This window comes from Myotis yumanensis, unplaced genomic scaffold (genome assembly GCF_028538775.1).
Source record: "Myotis yumanensis isolate MYYU_CA2020_CCGP unplaced genomic scaffold, mMyoYum1.0.hap1 SCAF_19, whole genome shotgun sequence".
Taxonomy (NCBI): domain Eukaryota; kingdom Metazoa; phylum Chordata; class Mammalia; order Chiroptera; family Vespertilionidae; genus Myotis; species Myotis yumanensis.
Genome location: NW_027223770.1, coordinates 3284068 through 3298813, shown reverse-complemented (window position 1 = coordinate 3298813; position 14746 = coordinate 3284068). Strand labels below are relative to the sequence as shown.

Sequence of the window (14746 nt, the reverse complement as noted above, 5' to 3'; positions counted from 1 at the left end):
CAGCACTTTAAACCACAGACCACAAGCAGCAGCAGCTACAGACACTGCACCACAGACATGCAGAGCGCAGCGAGCAGGCGCAGTGAGAACAGCCGTCAGGAAGAGGGTCTGAGAGGGACTGGAAAGAAGGTGGAGAAGGGACGGCCAGCAGGCCCATCTCCCACCGCCTCCTCCTCCTTCCTTGGGAGAGATGCATGTTCCCCACGTAAGGACCTCATGAGCCCTTCCGGACCCTTCCGGCGAGCCCTGGCGAGCGCACCTGAGCCGGCTCTTGCTGCGGGCCACGCGCGTGAGTGTGTAGCGGTTGACGGTGTAGAAGTAGTCGTGGTAGGGCACGTCGTGGGTCAGGACCTCGGCGTCCACCACGTAGCACTCGCTCTCCTGGCTCGCCTTGTACATGGTCTGCGGGGAGGAAGCGCGGACATGCTGCCGAGGAGCAAGGCGGGGAAGGGGCCCCTGCCCGCGTCGCCCCACCCGACCCCCGCGTCTGAACGGAGGACCCGGCGCCGCTGGAAATGGCGGCATCTAAGCACGCGACGGGCTGCGTGTCCAGGAGAAGCACCTGCACCCGAAACTCCCGCACACCTGGCTGCACCTTCCCCGCAGGACAGAGGCCGCCAGCCGCCCCTGCTCCCACCTCACCTGTGTCTCCCTGACGGTGGCCGTTTTGGGAGCCAGAGGGTTGGTGAGGTTGATGGTGTAAAGGATCAGGCGGCTCTGGTCCCCGTTCTCCTCCTTCTTCCAGGGGTGGAAGACGATATCTGAGGGGGCGAGAGCCCTGCAGTGAGGAGGGCGAGAGGTGCCTCCCCAGCGACTTTCCCTCCAGGGAACTTCTGTTGACCCAGCTGAGCCACTGGCCTCCTAGGAAGCCAAGGGAGCCCGAGGGCAGAGAGAGGCTGGGGGAGGGGGAGTTAGGCAGAAAGAGGCTCATTGTGGCACCGCACACTGACTGTTCCCGGACGGGGCAGGAGGTCCTGGGGCCGCCCACAGGGACGCTGGCGACACTGGCGGGACTGTGACGAGGGCCTGGGACCCTGGGAACAAGCCCCTCCTCTGAGCCATGTCCTCCATGCCCTCCCCTCCCGGCAGCAGGCTGTGCGAGGCCCAGCTGCTCTCTCAGACACGGTGCCTCGCTGGGCCAGGACGGGCGCAGGGAGGAGACAGGAGCAGGGAGGCATAAGGCATGGCCTCCGGACTCCTAGGTTCGAAGCCTGGCTCAGCCCCTTCTTAGCCGCATGGCCTTGGGCGAGGTTGTAACAGCCTGAGTCCCAGTGTCCTCGAGGGCACGTGGGGTCACCATCCTCGCACACGGGGCAGGCGTGAGGATGAGACGGTAGCGCACGGTGCCTGGCACACAGCAGGCGCCTAACCAGTGAGTGGCAGCTGCTGCTCTTGAGATGGTGCCCTGCACAGCCTGGACCTCTGCGAGCCCTTGGCCCGGCACCCGGTGGGTGAGCCCGCGCTGCAGCCCCGGGGCGGGAGGAGCAGAGCCCTGCAGGAGCGTGGCCTGGCAGGAGGTGCTTGGAAGAGAGGACAGAGGGTGGTGGCGGGAGGAGCACCTGAGAAGCGCCGCTGCTCCATGAAGTCGCGCTGGAAGGGCGAGTCGGTGAACAGGAGGTGGTAGAGCTTGTCCACGCTGAAGTTGAAGATCTCATTCACGTACTGCCGGCCGCTCAGGTCCTCGTAGAAGGCCTGGACCTCCCCTGCAGAGAGGACGACAGTGACTGTGAGGCGGGGCCCGGGGGACACAGAGCGATGCCCGGGGGCTGCTGCGGGCGCGGCCACCGCGGGGCGAGGAGCCGTGGAGTGGGCACCGACTCCTCCGTCCCTGGCACGCACACCGCTCCTCCGATGCCAGTCCCTGCATTCAGCCCTCACAGAGAGTTCGGGAATGTGCCGTCTGCTTTTACACGTTCACGCTCCCTCATGAAGGTAGCTCCCTCAGACTAAGATCTACACACATGGCTACTTCCCGGGCTCGCTGGGACCCGGAGGACCAGCCATTGCGTCTACACGCCGGCGACTGGCACTGCCCACAGGGGTGTGCTCAGAGACGCTGACTCCCTGTAGTCATCGGTTTGTGTAAGTTTCTGAGGCGGCTCTGCAGGCCATGATCACTAGGGCTCCTCTCCTTCCATAAGCAGCCCAGTCTCCACGATTTCAACAGCTTTTACATTTATTTACTTATTTATTTTTAAGGGAGGAAGGGAGAGGGAGAGATGGAAACATTAATGATGAGAGAGAATCATTGATCTGCTGCCTCCGGTCCCTCCTCCCCCACTGGGGATCGAGCCTGCAATCTGGGCCTGTGCCCCACCCGGGAATCGAACTGTGACCTCCTGGTCGATAGGCTGACGCTCAGCCACTGAGCCCTGGCAGGCGGGCAGTAACTTCTAAATGCCTGGAGTTTCTGTCTGCGCCAGGAGAATGTAGCTGAGGGTACAGGTGAGCGGCTGGAGCCCCCGTGCTTCCCCCGAGGCCTGGGTGCCCGCAGCTGATGACTGCGCCTGCGGGGCTGCTGTAGGGTCTCAAGCGCCCCGAGACCCTGAGGGGCCAGGGAGGAGCTCAGGGGCATCCTACAGGGTCCGTGCCCAGGACTGTATGGGAGAGAACGTTGACTTGTCAGTTTGCACGAATGGCACCTGGTCAGGATGCAGGAGCAACCTGCACAGGCATTCGCCAGGCCTGCCCCCGGGACGGGGGTGGGAAAACCAAGGAGGCCATGGTGGGGAGGGGGAGCGGTGGGGATGGACCCCGGGAGAGACCACAGCGATGAATGCGCACTGTCTCCATCCGCTCACCAGGTCAGCACCGGCCCCTCCTCCATGGAGGCACACAAACCACCAACCAAGCCCACGAACACTGCATCTGGCTCCGCCCGGACCAAGCAGCAGCACGTTCCGCGTGAGGCCAGAAGCAGCGGGGGGAAGTGAGGGCTGTTCTCTGAGAACCTTGGAGAAGGGCAGGGTCCGGGTCTCAGATCCCGGCTGCAGGCACTACAGCCAGTTTCTATCACAGCTACTGACTTCCAGGTGCAGCGCGGGCTGCGCTTCCTGCGGCCGCAGACACTGCCCGCCCCTGGGAGGAACGGCGCTCAGGGCCAGCCAGCGCCAACGTGGGAGGGGGGTAAAGTGAGTGACAGGCCTGGGGAGCAGGACAAGGCACTCATCTGTTGAGCAAAGGAAGACAAAGCTGGAACGATGATGTTCCTGCAAGCAAGGCCCTGAGAGGGGTCCATGCGCATAACCAGAGAACCTTTAAAACGGCTCTGCTGCCCACCAGCCTTCCGCCAGGAGCCGCCGACTCGGCCTCCACCTGGGGCACCTTCCCCACCCTCAGCACGGAGGAGGAAGGCCCCCCGCACCCCTCACATCCCCCGCCCACCTTCGTCGTGGGTGTCGGAGGAGTCGCTGAGCTCGGTGGGGAGGTCCTCGTTGTCGTTGAAGTCCAGCGAAGGGGAGCTCACGGGTGCCAGGATCTCCATCTTCTCTGCCGCGATGCTGTCCATGGCCAGCTCCTTCTCCAGGGGCCCCTCGCCGTCCAGCGCCTCCTCCTCCAGGGGCAGCCCATCAAACTGGGTGGAGACAGAGAGTCACCCAACGGGGAGCTGGGGCCGGCTGGGCGCCCTCCCGTTCACAGCAGCAGCCGGCTGGCATCTGGCCCTGGGTCGTCCCCCACGTGGAGGCCAGGACCTGGGCAAGTTCTGCCCGCGCTGGCCACCAAAGGGCACAGCAAGCCGGGAGGGCAGAGTGGCTCCTTCTGCCACAGGCCCCCCCGGAGCGGAGCGCGGCCGCTGCGACAGGTCAGCGTAGGCCTGCTTCTCCCTGGGGCCTGTTTTCTAAGAGGCTCAAAGGCTCCATAAGCATCTTTTAAAATCCTTGCTCAAGGGGTGAGGATATTTTTCCCATTTTTTTTTTTCAGAGAGAGTAGAGGGCGAGGGGAGGGAGAGAGAAACTTCGATGTGAGAGAGACACATTGGCTGGTTGCCTCCCGCACACTCCCCAACAGAGGACGGGCCTCGAACCCACGACCCCCTGAGGTGCAGCCAATGCTCTAACCACTGAGAAACCCGACCAGGGCTTCGCAGCATTTTTTATTCATCTTCCCACTAGCCCTGGGCGGGAACAAACACAGCCCCAGAGGAGGAAACTGGAGACTGGGCTCTGGCCCTAAGGCCAGGAGGCTGACGCTACGCTGCCGCGCACACGGCGCCTGGGACTCTTTCCCAAGGACCCGCCATTCCACCTGGCAGCTCCCCAGACCCTTCCTCCATCGAGCTCCTCTCTCCTCTGGCACTGAGCTCAGGGACAGGGAGGTCCCTCTTACACATTTTTGTCTCTTTCACCAAGTCCAACAGTGAGAAAATAAAGCAGAGTGTGCACACTAGGAACTCAAAACTATTCTCTACTGAGTCAGCCAATAATCAGACAACAGTCCTATCCTATATAATAAAGAGGTAATATGCAAATTAACCCTCACGCCCTCACAAGATGGCTGTCTACGACCAGGCCGGCAGGGGGGTTAGTGAGGGAGGACGAAACGACTGAACAGCAGGCTGTGTGGGGCGACCAGGCCGGTGGGGGCGGGCTGTGAGGGGCAACCAGGCTGGTAGGGGGGGCAGTTGGGGGTGACCAGGCCAGCAGAGGGGGCAGTTGGGGGTGACCAGGCTAGCAGGGGGGGCAGTAAGCGGTGACCAGGCCAGTGGGGGGGGGGGCAGTTAGGGGCAACCTGGCCAGCAGCAGGGGGCAGTTAGGGGTAATCAGGCAGGTGAGCAATTAGGAGCCAGCAGTCCAGGATAGTGAGAGGGCAGTCGGACATCCCCCAAAGGGTCCCAGATTGGAGAGGGTGCAGGCTGGGCTGAGGGGACTCCCCCCACACCCGTGCACAAATTTTGTGCACCGGGCCTCTAGTATTCTTATATTCACATACAACTTCGCCTTCAGATCAAGGCAGTGAAAGCAAGACTGGCACAGCTCTCCCCCAGAGGGGCTGAGCCAGGCGTCCGCGGAGAGCGAAGTGCACCCGATGAACCTGGATGGTTTTCATCTGCTCAGAAGCCAAACAAAATTACTGCCTGAGACACCGAGAACCCAGCACTAGCTCGGGCCACCCTGTTGCCGTGGAGCAAGCCCGTCTCTCCATGGGGCCTCCTGCCCCTGCACTAGTATAGCGAGGACCGTGGGCCCTGGAGGGGGAACAGCGGGCTCACCGTACCGAGACGGGGGCTTCGCTGCTCGCGGTGGACGTCAGCGTGCTGTTGGTGACGGACTTCTTGGGCAGCTGTGGACTGGCATCCGGCTTGGTCTCTATGCTGCTTTTGGACGAGCTGTCATTCACTTCATTCTCTTCGACGGGGATCTCCTCGCAGTAGCTGAAAAAGGCACCACGAGCCATGCTAACCTCAGGGTTAAGCTATTCTAAGAACCAGACCCACCCACCCATCCAAAACGGTGGCTTTCCTGCGTCTCTGCTCTGCACCTGATCCTCTTCCAACTACCCCTGCCCCCCTAAGACGCCCCCTAAAACCTCCTTTCCACCTTAGACCCCCAACGCCAAGTAAACTTTCTGGCTCCAAACTCACCTTTTCTATGCTCCCTCCATAGATTTATCCCTAAAGTAGGACCATTGTTTGTCTTAAACTACCCCCCCCCCCCCTCCTCCCTCCACCTCCCCCCTCCCCCACCCCATCCCCGCATTCCATCCCAACCTGACCATTTGCATCGAACACCTGGCTCTGAGCGTACATGCTCTTCCCCACACAGTGACGGGGACAGAACTCAGACACGAGTGCCTGTGGGGTCCTGTCCAGAGCCCAGGCCACAGCTGGCCGACTTCCTGGCCCTGTGCACCTGCGGGGAACCCTCCGGAGCTAAAGGTGGATGCCCTTAGGGTCACCACAGACGCGCCACATGCCCCGAAGAAGGGAGACGTCGTCACCACGACATGGGACCCACACTTTACACACGACCTCACCGGGACGTGTCCGAGTGAGTCACCATGTGCATTTAGAGACAATCGAGTAGACACCCGCAGGAGCTGGGTGGCAGCACCATCAGGTCTCAGGAATCGTACCGAAGCCCGGTCTCCGGACCACACACCCAGTGCTCCTGGCTTCCTCCTCCTCGGTGCCTCTCACTACCGCCGGCCTCCGCTGCCTCCAGACCCCAAGCACGCCGATTCACTCCACACCCCCTCTTCCTTCACCACCAACGGCATCGACACAGGGCCACATCCTTCTCCTTACAGGCTCCTTCCCTTGGCTTCCAGGACACGAAAGTCCAGGTCCCTCCCACCCCACTGAAGGCTCTTCCACGATTCCTTCAGCTGCTCCTTCCTCTCGGCCAGGATTCCCAGGCCCCGTTCTTGACCTTCTTCCTACACCCGCTCAGGCATCTGGGCGTCAGCGAGCTCAGGGCTGCCTGCTGTGCTCCCAGGGGAGTCCCTCGCCCAGACCCCCAGGGAACTCCGCCTCCCCTTGGGCAGCAGTCCTCTCAAACTCAAGTTGCCTGAAACCAGCTCCCGTTCTTCCCCCCGAAGTCGTGCTGCCCGATTCCTGCCCACCTCAGTGTGGAGCAACTCTGTCCTTCCAGTTGGTAAATCCAAGGAAAACGCAAAGCCACCTGTGGTTCCCTTTTGATCCACCAGCAAATCCTGCAACATCCTCTGGTTCTACCTTCAAAATATACTCAGATACTGACCGCTCATTTCCATTCCCGCTGTCACCTCCTGGTCCAACCCCCTCTAAATGAGCTCAATGCCTCAGCAGCCTCCCAGCCAGTCCGCGTGCCCCCTTTGCTCCTTCAACCCAGGAGCCAGAGGGGTCCTGTCGAAACGTGAAGCCGGATATTATCAATGATCTGCTCACAGCCTTCTCACCGCCTCTGACTAAAAGACAGCGTCACGTTGGCCCAAAGGCCCCGCGAACCTGCCTGCTGACTCCCTGACCCGGCCTCTCCCATTTGCCCTTTTTCCCACCCGCCCAGCGCCAGCTCCTGCTCCCCCGCGCCCCCAAAGGAAGGCCTTCCCAGAGGCAACTCCTGGGTCACCCCTCACGTCCTTTGTCCTTTGGGGCTGCCTGAGGTGCCATCCCCACCGTGGCCCTCACTCTGTCCTCGCCCCTCGGGAAAGGCTCCCTGGGCAGCCGCCCCCTCTCTCACCCCATCGTGTTGAAGTCGTCACTGGGGGGCACGTAGTCCTCGTCGTCGCTGGTCAGGCCCAGCTCGCTCCCGTAGCACTGGTGGACGAAGTGCCAGAGCTCCTTGGGGCACAGCGGCTGCAGGGACAACAGGGACACTGGTGCTGCCTCTGGGACCCTCCCCACAGAGGCTCCGAGTGAGCTGGTCTCCGAGGGCTCCCCCTGGCTGGACCGAGAGAGCCAGGCCTCCATGACCACCTCGGCACCTCCCCGGCCCTCCTCGCCGGATCTCAAGACCCCGCTCTTCTGCCCAAGACGACGTCTTTTATCACAGCCGGGACTGGGCCTATTCACACAACTCCCGTCCACAGGGACCACGGCCCGTGGGGACGGTCATTGTCCGCTCTCGGCTCCTCTGGAGGAGGCCCATCGTTATGCAATGAACTGGGGTCCCCGTGGGCCAGGGAGACCACAGGGCTTCTGATCTGGGCATGGGATGCGCAGCAGAGACCCTCTGAGCCGGCCTCCCTGACGCTGCGGAAATCTCCTGCACTGACAGCGCCGGGCACACCCTGCTGGTCCACATCCGAGAACCAGGGCGCCTCAGAGGTGGCCCTGCAGGAAGAAGCCACTGGAGGCTTCTCAGAGTTTAAGGGGCCCCAAAGGTCGCTGCCCTCTCCTGGCCACCTCAATCCTCCCTTCTTTATTCTTCAGTAGAACCAGTTTGCCCTCAGCCCCAGGTACCAGTTCCAGTTTTTCTATTTCTCTGGGTGTCTTCATTTCCTCCTCAAAAGCACGATCCTAAGAAAAGTTAGCGCTCATGAGGTTCAAAGATTTGGGAAAGAGGCAACCGATTTTCAAAGAACTGAGATCAGAGGTGGAGACCACGGATGCGCCTGGGGTTGGGAGGGGGGGGAAGGCGGTGGGCAAAAGTTTATGAAAAAGGAGGGCAGGATCGCTAAGAAAAACAGAAGCATCAATATCCTCAAAAACCATTCAATTACTCAAACTAGCCAATCCCAAGTCTGCTTGGCCGGCCTACCCTGCCTCACCCATTCCTCCCTGGGAGAACCTCACAGGCTCCGCCCACGCTTCCCTCGCGCTCGCTGCCTGGTGCTTCCCCCGTGGCCCGCCTGGCGCTATGCGCCTCTGCTTCCAGAGGCGAACTTACAGCACCAACGCTGTGATAAAGAACCCGAGTGCTCTTCAAGGCAGCGTTTAAGAAGCAGGGGCTGTGAGGGTGCCTGAGCCAGGGGTCTAGAGACCTGCCCAGGACGACAGAGGCAGGGCTCTCTCCAAGCTGCAGGGTAGAGGTGTGTGTGTGGGTGGGGGTGGGGGTGGGGGTGGGGGGGTGAGGACAGCTCTGTGCTGGCTCTCACAGCACCAGAGGGAGGCGCTTCTCCTTTACCTGGGCCTCCTCCTCCTCTCTCTGGCCTTCTGTCTACCATTAACCCTGCCTGGGCCACATCTACCTCTCTGCCCTTCTTAACAATTCGCCTCCTCCATGCAGCCTTCCCTGGCCAGCTCCACGGGGCTCAGCTTGTCTGCCACCATCAGGACAAGCGCCACGGGGAGACCCTGTTCATGAGGCAGAAGCTTACAGCCATTCGGTTAGAACTTCAGTGAGCCACATGGATGACATGTCTCGCGTAGAAATGACAGTAATTGTGAACGGAAAATTCAAACCTGCCCGTGGAGACTCAAACTCATTATCGCTTTACCATTACTGATGGCTAACAAAGGCAGAGAGCTCAGACCAAATAAGTTACAGGACTCATACAGGGCTGAACAGCCTTTGGGTTGGAACAGACTCTACGTGACAAATCTACTCACTATCCTTTTTTTTTTTTTTTTTAATATTTTATTGATTTTTTACAGAGAGGAAGGGAGAGAGATAGAGAGCCAGAAACATCGATGAGAGAGAAACATCGATTAGCTGCCTCCTGCACATCCCCTACTGGGGATGTGCCCGCAACCCAGGTACATGCCCCTGACTGGAATTGAACCCGGGACCCTTCAGTCCGCAGGCCGACGCCCCATCCACTGAGCCAAACCGGCTTCGGCGTACTCACTAGCCTTTAAATCAGTGGTTCTCAACCTTCCTAATGCCGCGACCCTTTAATACAGTTCCTCATGTTGTGGTGACCCCCAATTTCATTGTTACAAATTGAACATAATTAAAGCATAGTGATTAATCACAAAAACAATATGTAATTATATATGTGTTTTCCGATGGTCTTAGGCGACCCCTGTGAAAGGGTCGTTCGACCCCCAAAGGGGTCGCGACCCACAGGTTGAGAACCACTGCTTTAAATAGTATTAAGTTTGGGCTACCGCCAAGGCAGGTACACTCGTATACTTAGTTATGTCACAGACAATATAACTATAATCACATAACCTTTTCTCATGTCTCCTCGGGCTTGGGGGCTGTTTCTCAGCACCCCACGGCACGTCTAGGGGAGTTCTCCAAGGGCTGCAACCATGACACCTCCTTCATCTATGCATCTCCACAGTGTCCTTCAAACACTCGAGTAGTCAGCTGGGCTGTATTAACTATTTCTCTCGTTTCTATATTTTTGATGCTCTGGCATCTGAGGCCTTGCTGACTAGGGAGCACCTGCCCTGCCCAGTGTCAGCTCATCCTGCGCTAGAAAACTTGCCTAAGGGCACACCTTCCAAGTGTAACAAGCCAATCCAAAGCCCGTACCCCCACCAACTTCTTTATCTAGCTCTCATGCTCCACACCCACATTCCCCTGCCCTCATTACCCCAGGGACGAGTACCAGGCAACTGGAGGCAGTCTCCATACCCCACGCCCCACTCAATTGTTCAAACTAGCCAATCCTAAGTGTGCTTGGCCTGCCAGCCGAGCCTCCCCCATTCCTTCCGGGGAAAACCTCACAGGCTCAGGCCCGCCCAGGCTCCCCAGGCTCTGCCTCCCGACCCCCTGCGCTTTCCCAGCGGCTGCACTTCTGCCCCGGGGGCAGATGTGTAAGTGTAAAACTCAGAGTCACTTCCACGTGTCTGTGCCTTATCACACCCGACAGGAACAAATCCCGGGGGCCCCGGCCAGGCAGCAGGCCCTGGGAGGCAGGCGACTTCCGGACTCAGGTGACATCACCTGTGAGCACGTCTGGGGGACTTTCCGGACCATGAGGAAACCTGGGCCTCTGGGAGCGGCCGGCGCCCCGGTAAAGAGCAGCCCCTCCACAGGGCCCACGCCGAGGGGGAGGACATGCTAGTGGGAGCGGGTCCTGGGCTCAGGGCGGGGCTGGGCAGTGCTCACCTTCTCGAGGAGCGCGTTCTGCCACAGCCGGAACATCATCATGTACGTCCTGTCCCGGGCCCCGAACGAAGTGAAGAAGTGCTGGGTGCAAGGAAACGGCAGAAACGTGAGTGAGGGTTACCGCAACACAGGGACGAAGACGGGCTGCTCCTTCCTGTGCGAGAGCCATCGGTTCCGGCCTCAGCCACGGCTCTCAGGCCCGCGATCCCGGCCCCCACTGTCCCTGAGGCCTTTGGTCACCTGCTCCCCTCATCTCCCCTCCCTGTTCGAAGCTCTCATCTCCACGGAACACTTGCTTCCCTTACCGGCTGGACTGGGCGAGGGGAGCTGTGAACTAACCTAAAGGGGAGGGAAGACAATCCTCCCCGTTTCATTCCGTCACTCAACAGGGCGTTCAGGGTGAGCATGTGCCCGGCACCATCCCACACGCTTGGGGAACGACAGCAAACAACACGGGAGGAGACCTCTTCTCTCACGGAGCGTACACATCAGTGGGACCCTTATGACACGCAGGAGGTCAGACAAAACCAGATTTGTCTGAACACATTCTAGGTGCCTCACAGATGTTACTTTATTTACACCATGCAAAGGCCTTGGGAAATAACCCTAAGTGCTAATCTACATATATAAAAGGCTAAGCAACCGTCTGACCGGTAGCTATGATGCACAATGACCACCAGGGGCCAGACGCTCAACGCAGGAGCTGCCGAGCTTCGGTGACTTGGCAGCGGTGGTTCTTGGGTGACGCACCTGGAACCAGAGAGGAGGGAGCCCGATTCTGGGTGCGTCACCAGAGAACTGCCCTCTGGCACTCCGGGACCCCTTGGGATGTCAAAGAGCCGGTTTCAGCCCGATCCCCGCAGGCCAGGCTGAGGGACCCCACCTGCTGGAGGGACCCTGCTCACTCCGCAGACGACCTTTGAGCTGCAGCGCCTCCCTAGGTGTGGCCGGCTGGGGAGGGACTGCGGGAGGTTGGCTCCAGGGCATGTCCGGCCCTTCTCACCCAGTCCTGCCCCGCCAGCCACCTTCTAATTAATTTCCTTTCCATGTGCACGAATCTGTGCACCGGGTCACTAGTACCTAATAAAGAGAAACGGCTGTGAAGCTGGGTGACCTCTATACTCACAAGGCGGATTCGTGCCAGAAACAGAATTCACACCAACAGCTACCTGACCCTGACGTTCCTGTCACTGAGCTGCCCTGTGACGGGCAGGAACCGAGTCCACCCCCGCCCCCGAGGCGGCAGTCACCGTCCTAGTACTTCTCTGCCCTAAGTTTTATCTTCCACGTTCCCCGCACCCACAGGACAATTCCTTCCCATCAGACTCCTCGCGCCCTCGGGAGCTCTGCTGATACACCATGACAACTGACATTTGCATTACACTTTACAACTTAGTGTTTTCAAATGTGTCATGTCCTCTCAAGACTTTCTATCTAAAATGGTCCTGCCGCTCCTTTTACACCCGAGAATGCCGAGGCTACAGGGCTACGCATCTGCCTACGGTCGCAGGACTCGAACTCAGGCTTCCTGGCTCCAGGTCCAGGGTCCTGGCCCTCCTTCCTGCACCTCCCAAACTCCCTGCCCCCCCCCCCCCCCGGGAGGCAGTTCTGCAAGAGCATCCCTCTCCGCCTCACACCCCAACCCCGCAGCCTCCCCATCTGCAGCTGAAGGGCAGAAACACAGAAGTTGGGGGCTGGGGCTTAGGGAGGGGAGTCAAGTCCAAGGTGAGACTCCGCTTACCTTTTCTGAGTCAGTGCAAACTTGGATGGCATTGGGGATGAGGCGAGCTGTCTTCTCTTTAGTCATGGAGCAGATGTCTTTTAAACGGACAGTCAGCTGGCATTCCCACAGGGACAGACAACCGAGAACAAGCAGAGAGGCATTAGACAGCGAAGGGCGTTCACCCGGCACCCGCTCAGAAGAAGAAACGGACCCGTCTCCGTTTCTGAACCTCCTCAGAGGTCATCTGGTGTAGCCCCTGCGTTCAGAGGCCACGGGGCGAGGCGGGGCCACTCCTTGCGCAGAGCCCCAGGGGCCTGGACTCTCGGTCCAGGGACCTTCGCTTCTCCTGCTCACAGGCTGACAAATGTGCTGGTGCCAGCACGGTGCCGCTCAGACACAGAGCATGGCACCGCGGAGACCGTACACGTCAGCTAGTTTAATTTTTTAATTATTATTATTTTTAAATATATTTTTATTGATTTTTTACAGAGAGGAAGGGAGAGGGATAGAGAGTTAGAAACATCGATGAGAGAGAGACATCAATCAGCTGCCTCCTGCACACGCCCCACTGGGGATGTGCCTGCAACTAAGGTACATGCCCTTGACTGGAATCAAACCTGGGACTCTTCAGTCCGCAGGCCGATGCTCTATCCACTGAGCCAAACCAGTTAGGGCCAAGTCAGCTGGTTTATCTTTTCCCATCTTATCTTATTTTACAAGTGAGGAGAGAGAGGCAAAGGAAGAATAAAGGATGCGCCTAAAACCACACGGCTAATTAGTAGTGGAATCCAGAAAGTGCGCAAGCCAGTTCCGGGGCCCAAGGCCAAAGCCCCTTTACCCCACTCGTCGGCCTTTGCAACGACTATTGCCAAATCCTCTCAACACTTTTTTCCACACCCAAGAGGGTAGGAGGGGAGAGATCTGGCCTTGAAGACTCGGCCGTGCTTTGTTAGTTGCACACGGCTGGGCAGAGCATCAGCCCGCAGGGGGATGAGTGGGGGCCGCTCGCTGAGCCCAGCCCAGCCCAGCCCAGCCCAGGGGACCGCCCGCGGAGCAGGCCAGTCTTTACCAGAGTTTCCCAGCGGAAGATGTTGCTGTAGAAGCAGATCCAGTTTTCCGAGAGGTAGAGTCGGCCCTGAAGGAGAATGTCTCTTTGGAGTGCACAGGAGTAGTCTGTGGGGGGGAGGGGGGCTCAGATTCCGGAAGCACTTCCCACGACCACCTGCCCTCCCCGCACGGGTGGGGGGGGGGGGGGACGGGACACACGGGACACCAGGTCTGAACTAGTGCCAAGGAGTCCCTGGCGTCTCATCCTCGGGGAAAAGGAAGGCCGTGAGACACACCACTGCCTGCAGGCAGAGGAACTGGCACGAGAGGCGGCAGAAAGGCCTATTCATCCCCGAATGCCCGGCTCCAACCCACAAGTACCCTCCCTTCTCCGCCGACCATCTGCGGGGTGGGGGTGGGAGCCACTCCTCCAGGTCGGCTCTCTCTGAGGCACCACCACGGTGCTCAGCGCTCTGGGCACCCCTCTCCCTGTTCCCAGACAGCCTTTCTCACCGGCCTTGGCTCTTACTTGGGAATCTCTACACAGAAGCAGCCGTGTGAGGTCCCAGAGCTCCCAGACTTCCTTCCTGGCCTCCCGCCTCCGCCCCCCAACCCAGTCACCCGCTCACCCACAATGAGGCGCTCCGAGTCTGGAAGCTGCTTAAAGAGCTTTCTGAAGTCTTCATTTCTCTGCTTGTAAGTGGGGCTTAACACCTGCACGACAACGGCCGAGGTCAGGGGGTGCTCCCAGCTCTGTGGGGTGGGGAGGAAGGGGCAGGAGGAGCACCTGCTTGCGTGTTCTAAAGGCACAGCGAGGCTCTGCTGTCCCACGGGCCCAGGCGGCCAGGGCAGGCAGAGGGCGTGGCGCGGCGGGGACGTCGCGTGGAGAGAACGGTGCTGTGAGAGGCTCTGAGTCCCGTGTCCGTCAGTGAGAAAGTCAAATGCCCCGAGCAGGGCCCACGTTACAGCCAGAGACACAGGCAGAGGGCGGCCGCCCGGGAGCTCCTCTGCCTCAGCAGCAGGAAGCAGCAGCCGGGGCGCCCCGTGCCCATCGCCCGCCTCAGAAGTTGCCGAGACTGATGGTGGGTGGGCGCTCGCTGTGCGTGACACTCATGATGGAAAAACATCCTGACACACGAGACCAGCACAGTGTCACAGGCCAGTGTTTTCTCAGGGACTCGCACTTTTACAGACTATTGGCAAACCACCCACAGGACAAGCAGCTGGGCACACAGTAGAGCAGTGGTTCTCAACCCTCTGGCCCTTTAAGTACAGTTCCTCATGTTGTGACCCAACCATAAAATTATTTTCGTTGCTACTTCATAACTGTCATTTTGCTACTGTTATTAATCGTAATGTAAATATCTGATATGCAGGACGGTCTTAGGCGACCCCTGTGAAAGGATCGTTGGACCGCCAAAGGGGTCGCGACCCACAGGTTGAGAACCGCTGCAGTAGAGACTTCAGAAGTAATTAGAAGCACCTAGAGGCACCTGAGCTCAGCCTGCACCATCCTTCAAAAGATTAGCGAACCCAGCACTTACATGACCCAAGA

At 59.4% G+C, this 14746-nt stretch overlaps 1 protein-coding gene across 8 annotated transcripts in view; it reads right to left on the bottom strand.

Moving 5' to 3' along the window:
- Positions 1 to 14746, bottom strand: part of GRAMD1B (GRAM domain containing 1B) — a 166263-nt gene that overhangs the window by 16115 nt on the left and 135402 nt on the right. For 5 of the 8 annotated variants that reach the window (XM_070400026.1, XM_070400029.1, XM_070400033.1 and 2 more), the window contains 10 exons: positions 13821 to 13944; positions 13214 to 13317; positions 12163 to 12258; positions 10422 to 10502; positions 7158 to 7273; positions 5215 to 5371; positions 3385 to 3574; positions 1560 to 1703; positions 643 to 761; positions 260 to 402 (listed from right to left, as the gene is read on the bottom strand). In XM_070400026.1, coding sequence (XP_070256127.1) covers positions 260 to 402; positions 643 to 761; positions 1560 to 1703; positions 3385 to 3574; positions 5215 to 5371; positions 7158 to 7273; positions 10422 to 10502; positions 12163 to 12258; positions 13214 to 13317; positions 13821 to 13944 — 1274 coding nt within the window. The remainder of the gene's footprint in view (positions 1 to 259; positions 403 to 642; positions 762 to 1559; positions 1704 to 3384; positions 3575 to 5214; positions 5372 to 7157; positions 7274 to 10421; positions 10503 to 12162; positions 12259 to 13213; positions 13318 to 13820; positions 13945 to 14746) is intronic. The other 3 variants (XM_070400028.1, XM_070400030.1, XM_070400034.1) reach the window with 1 other exon arrangement.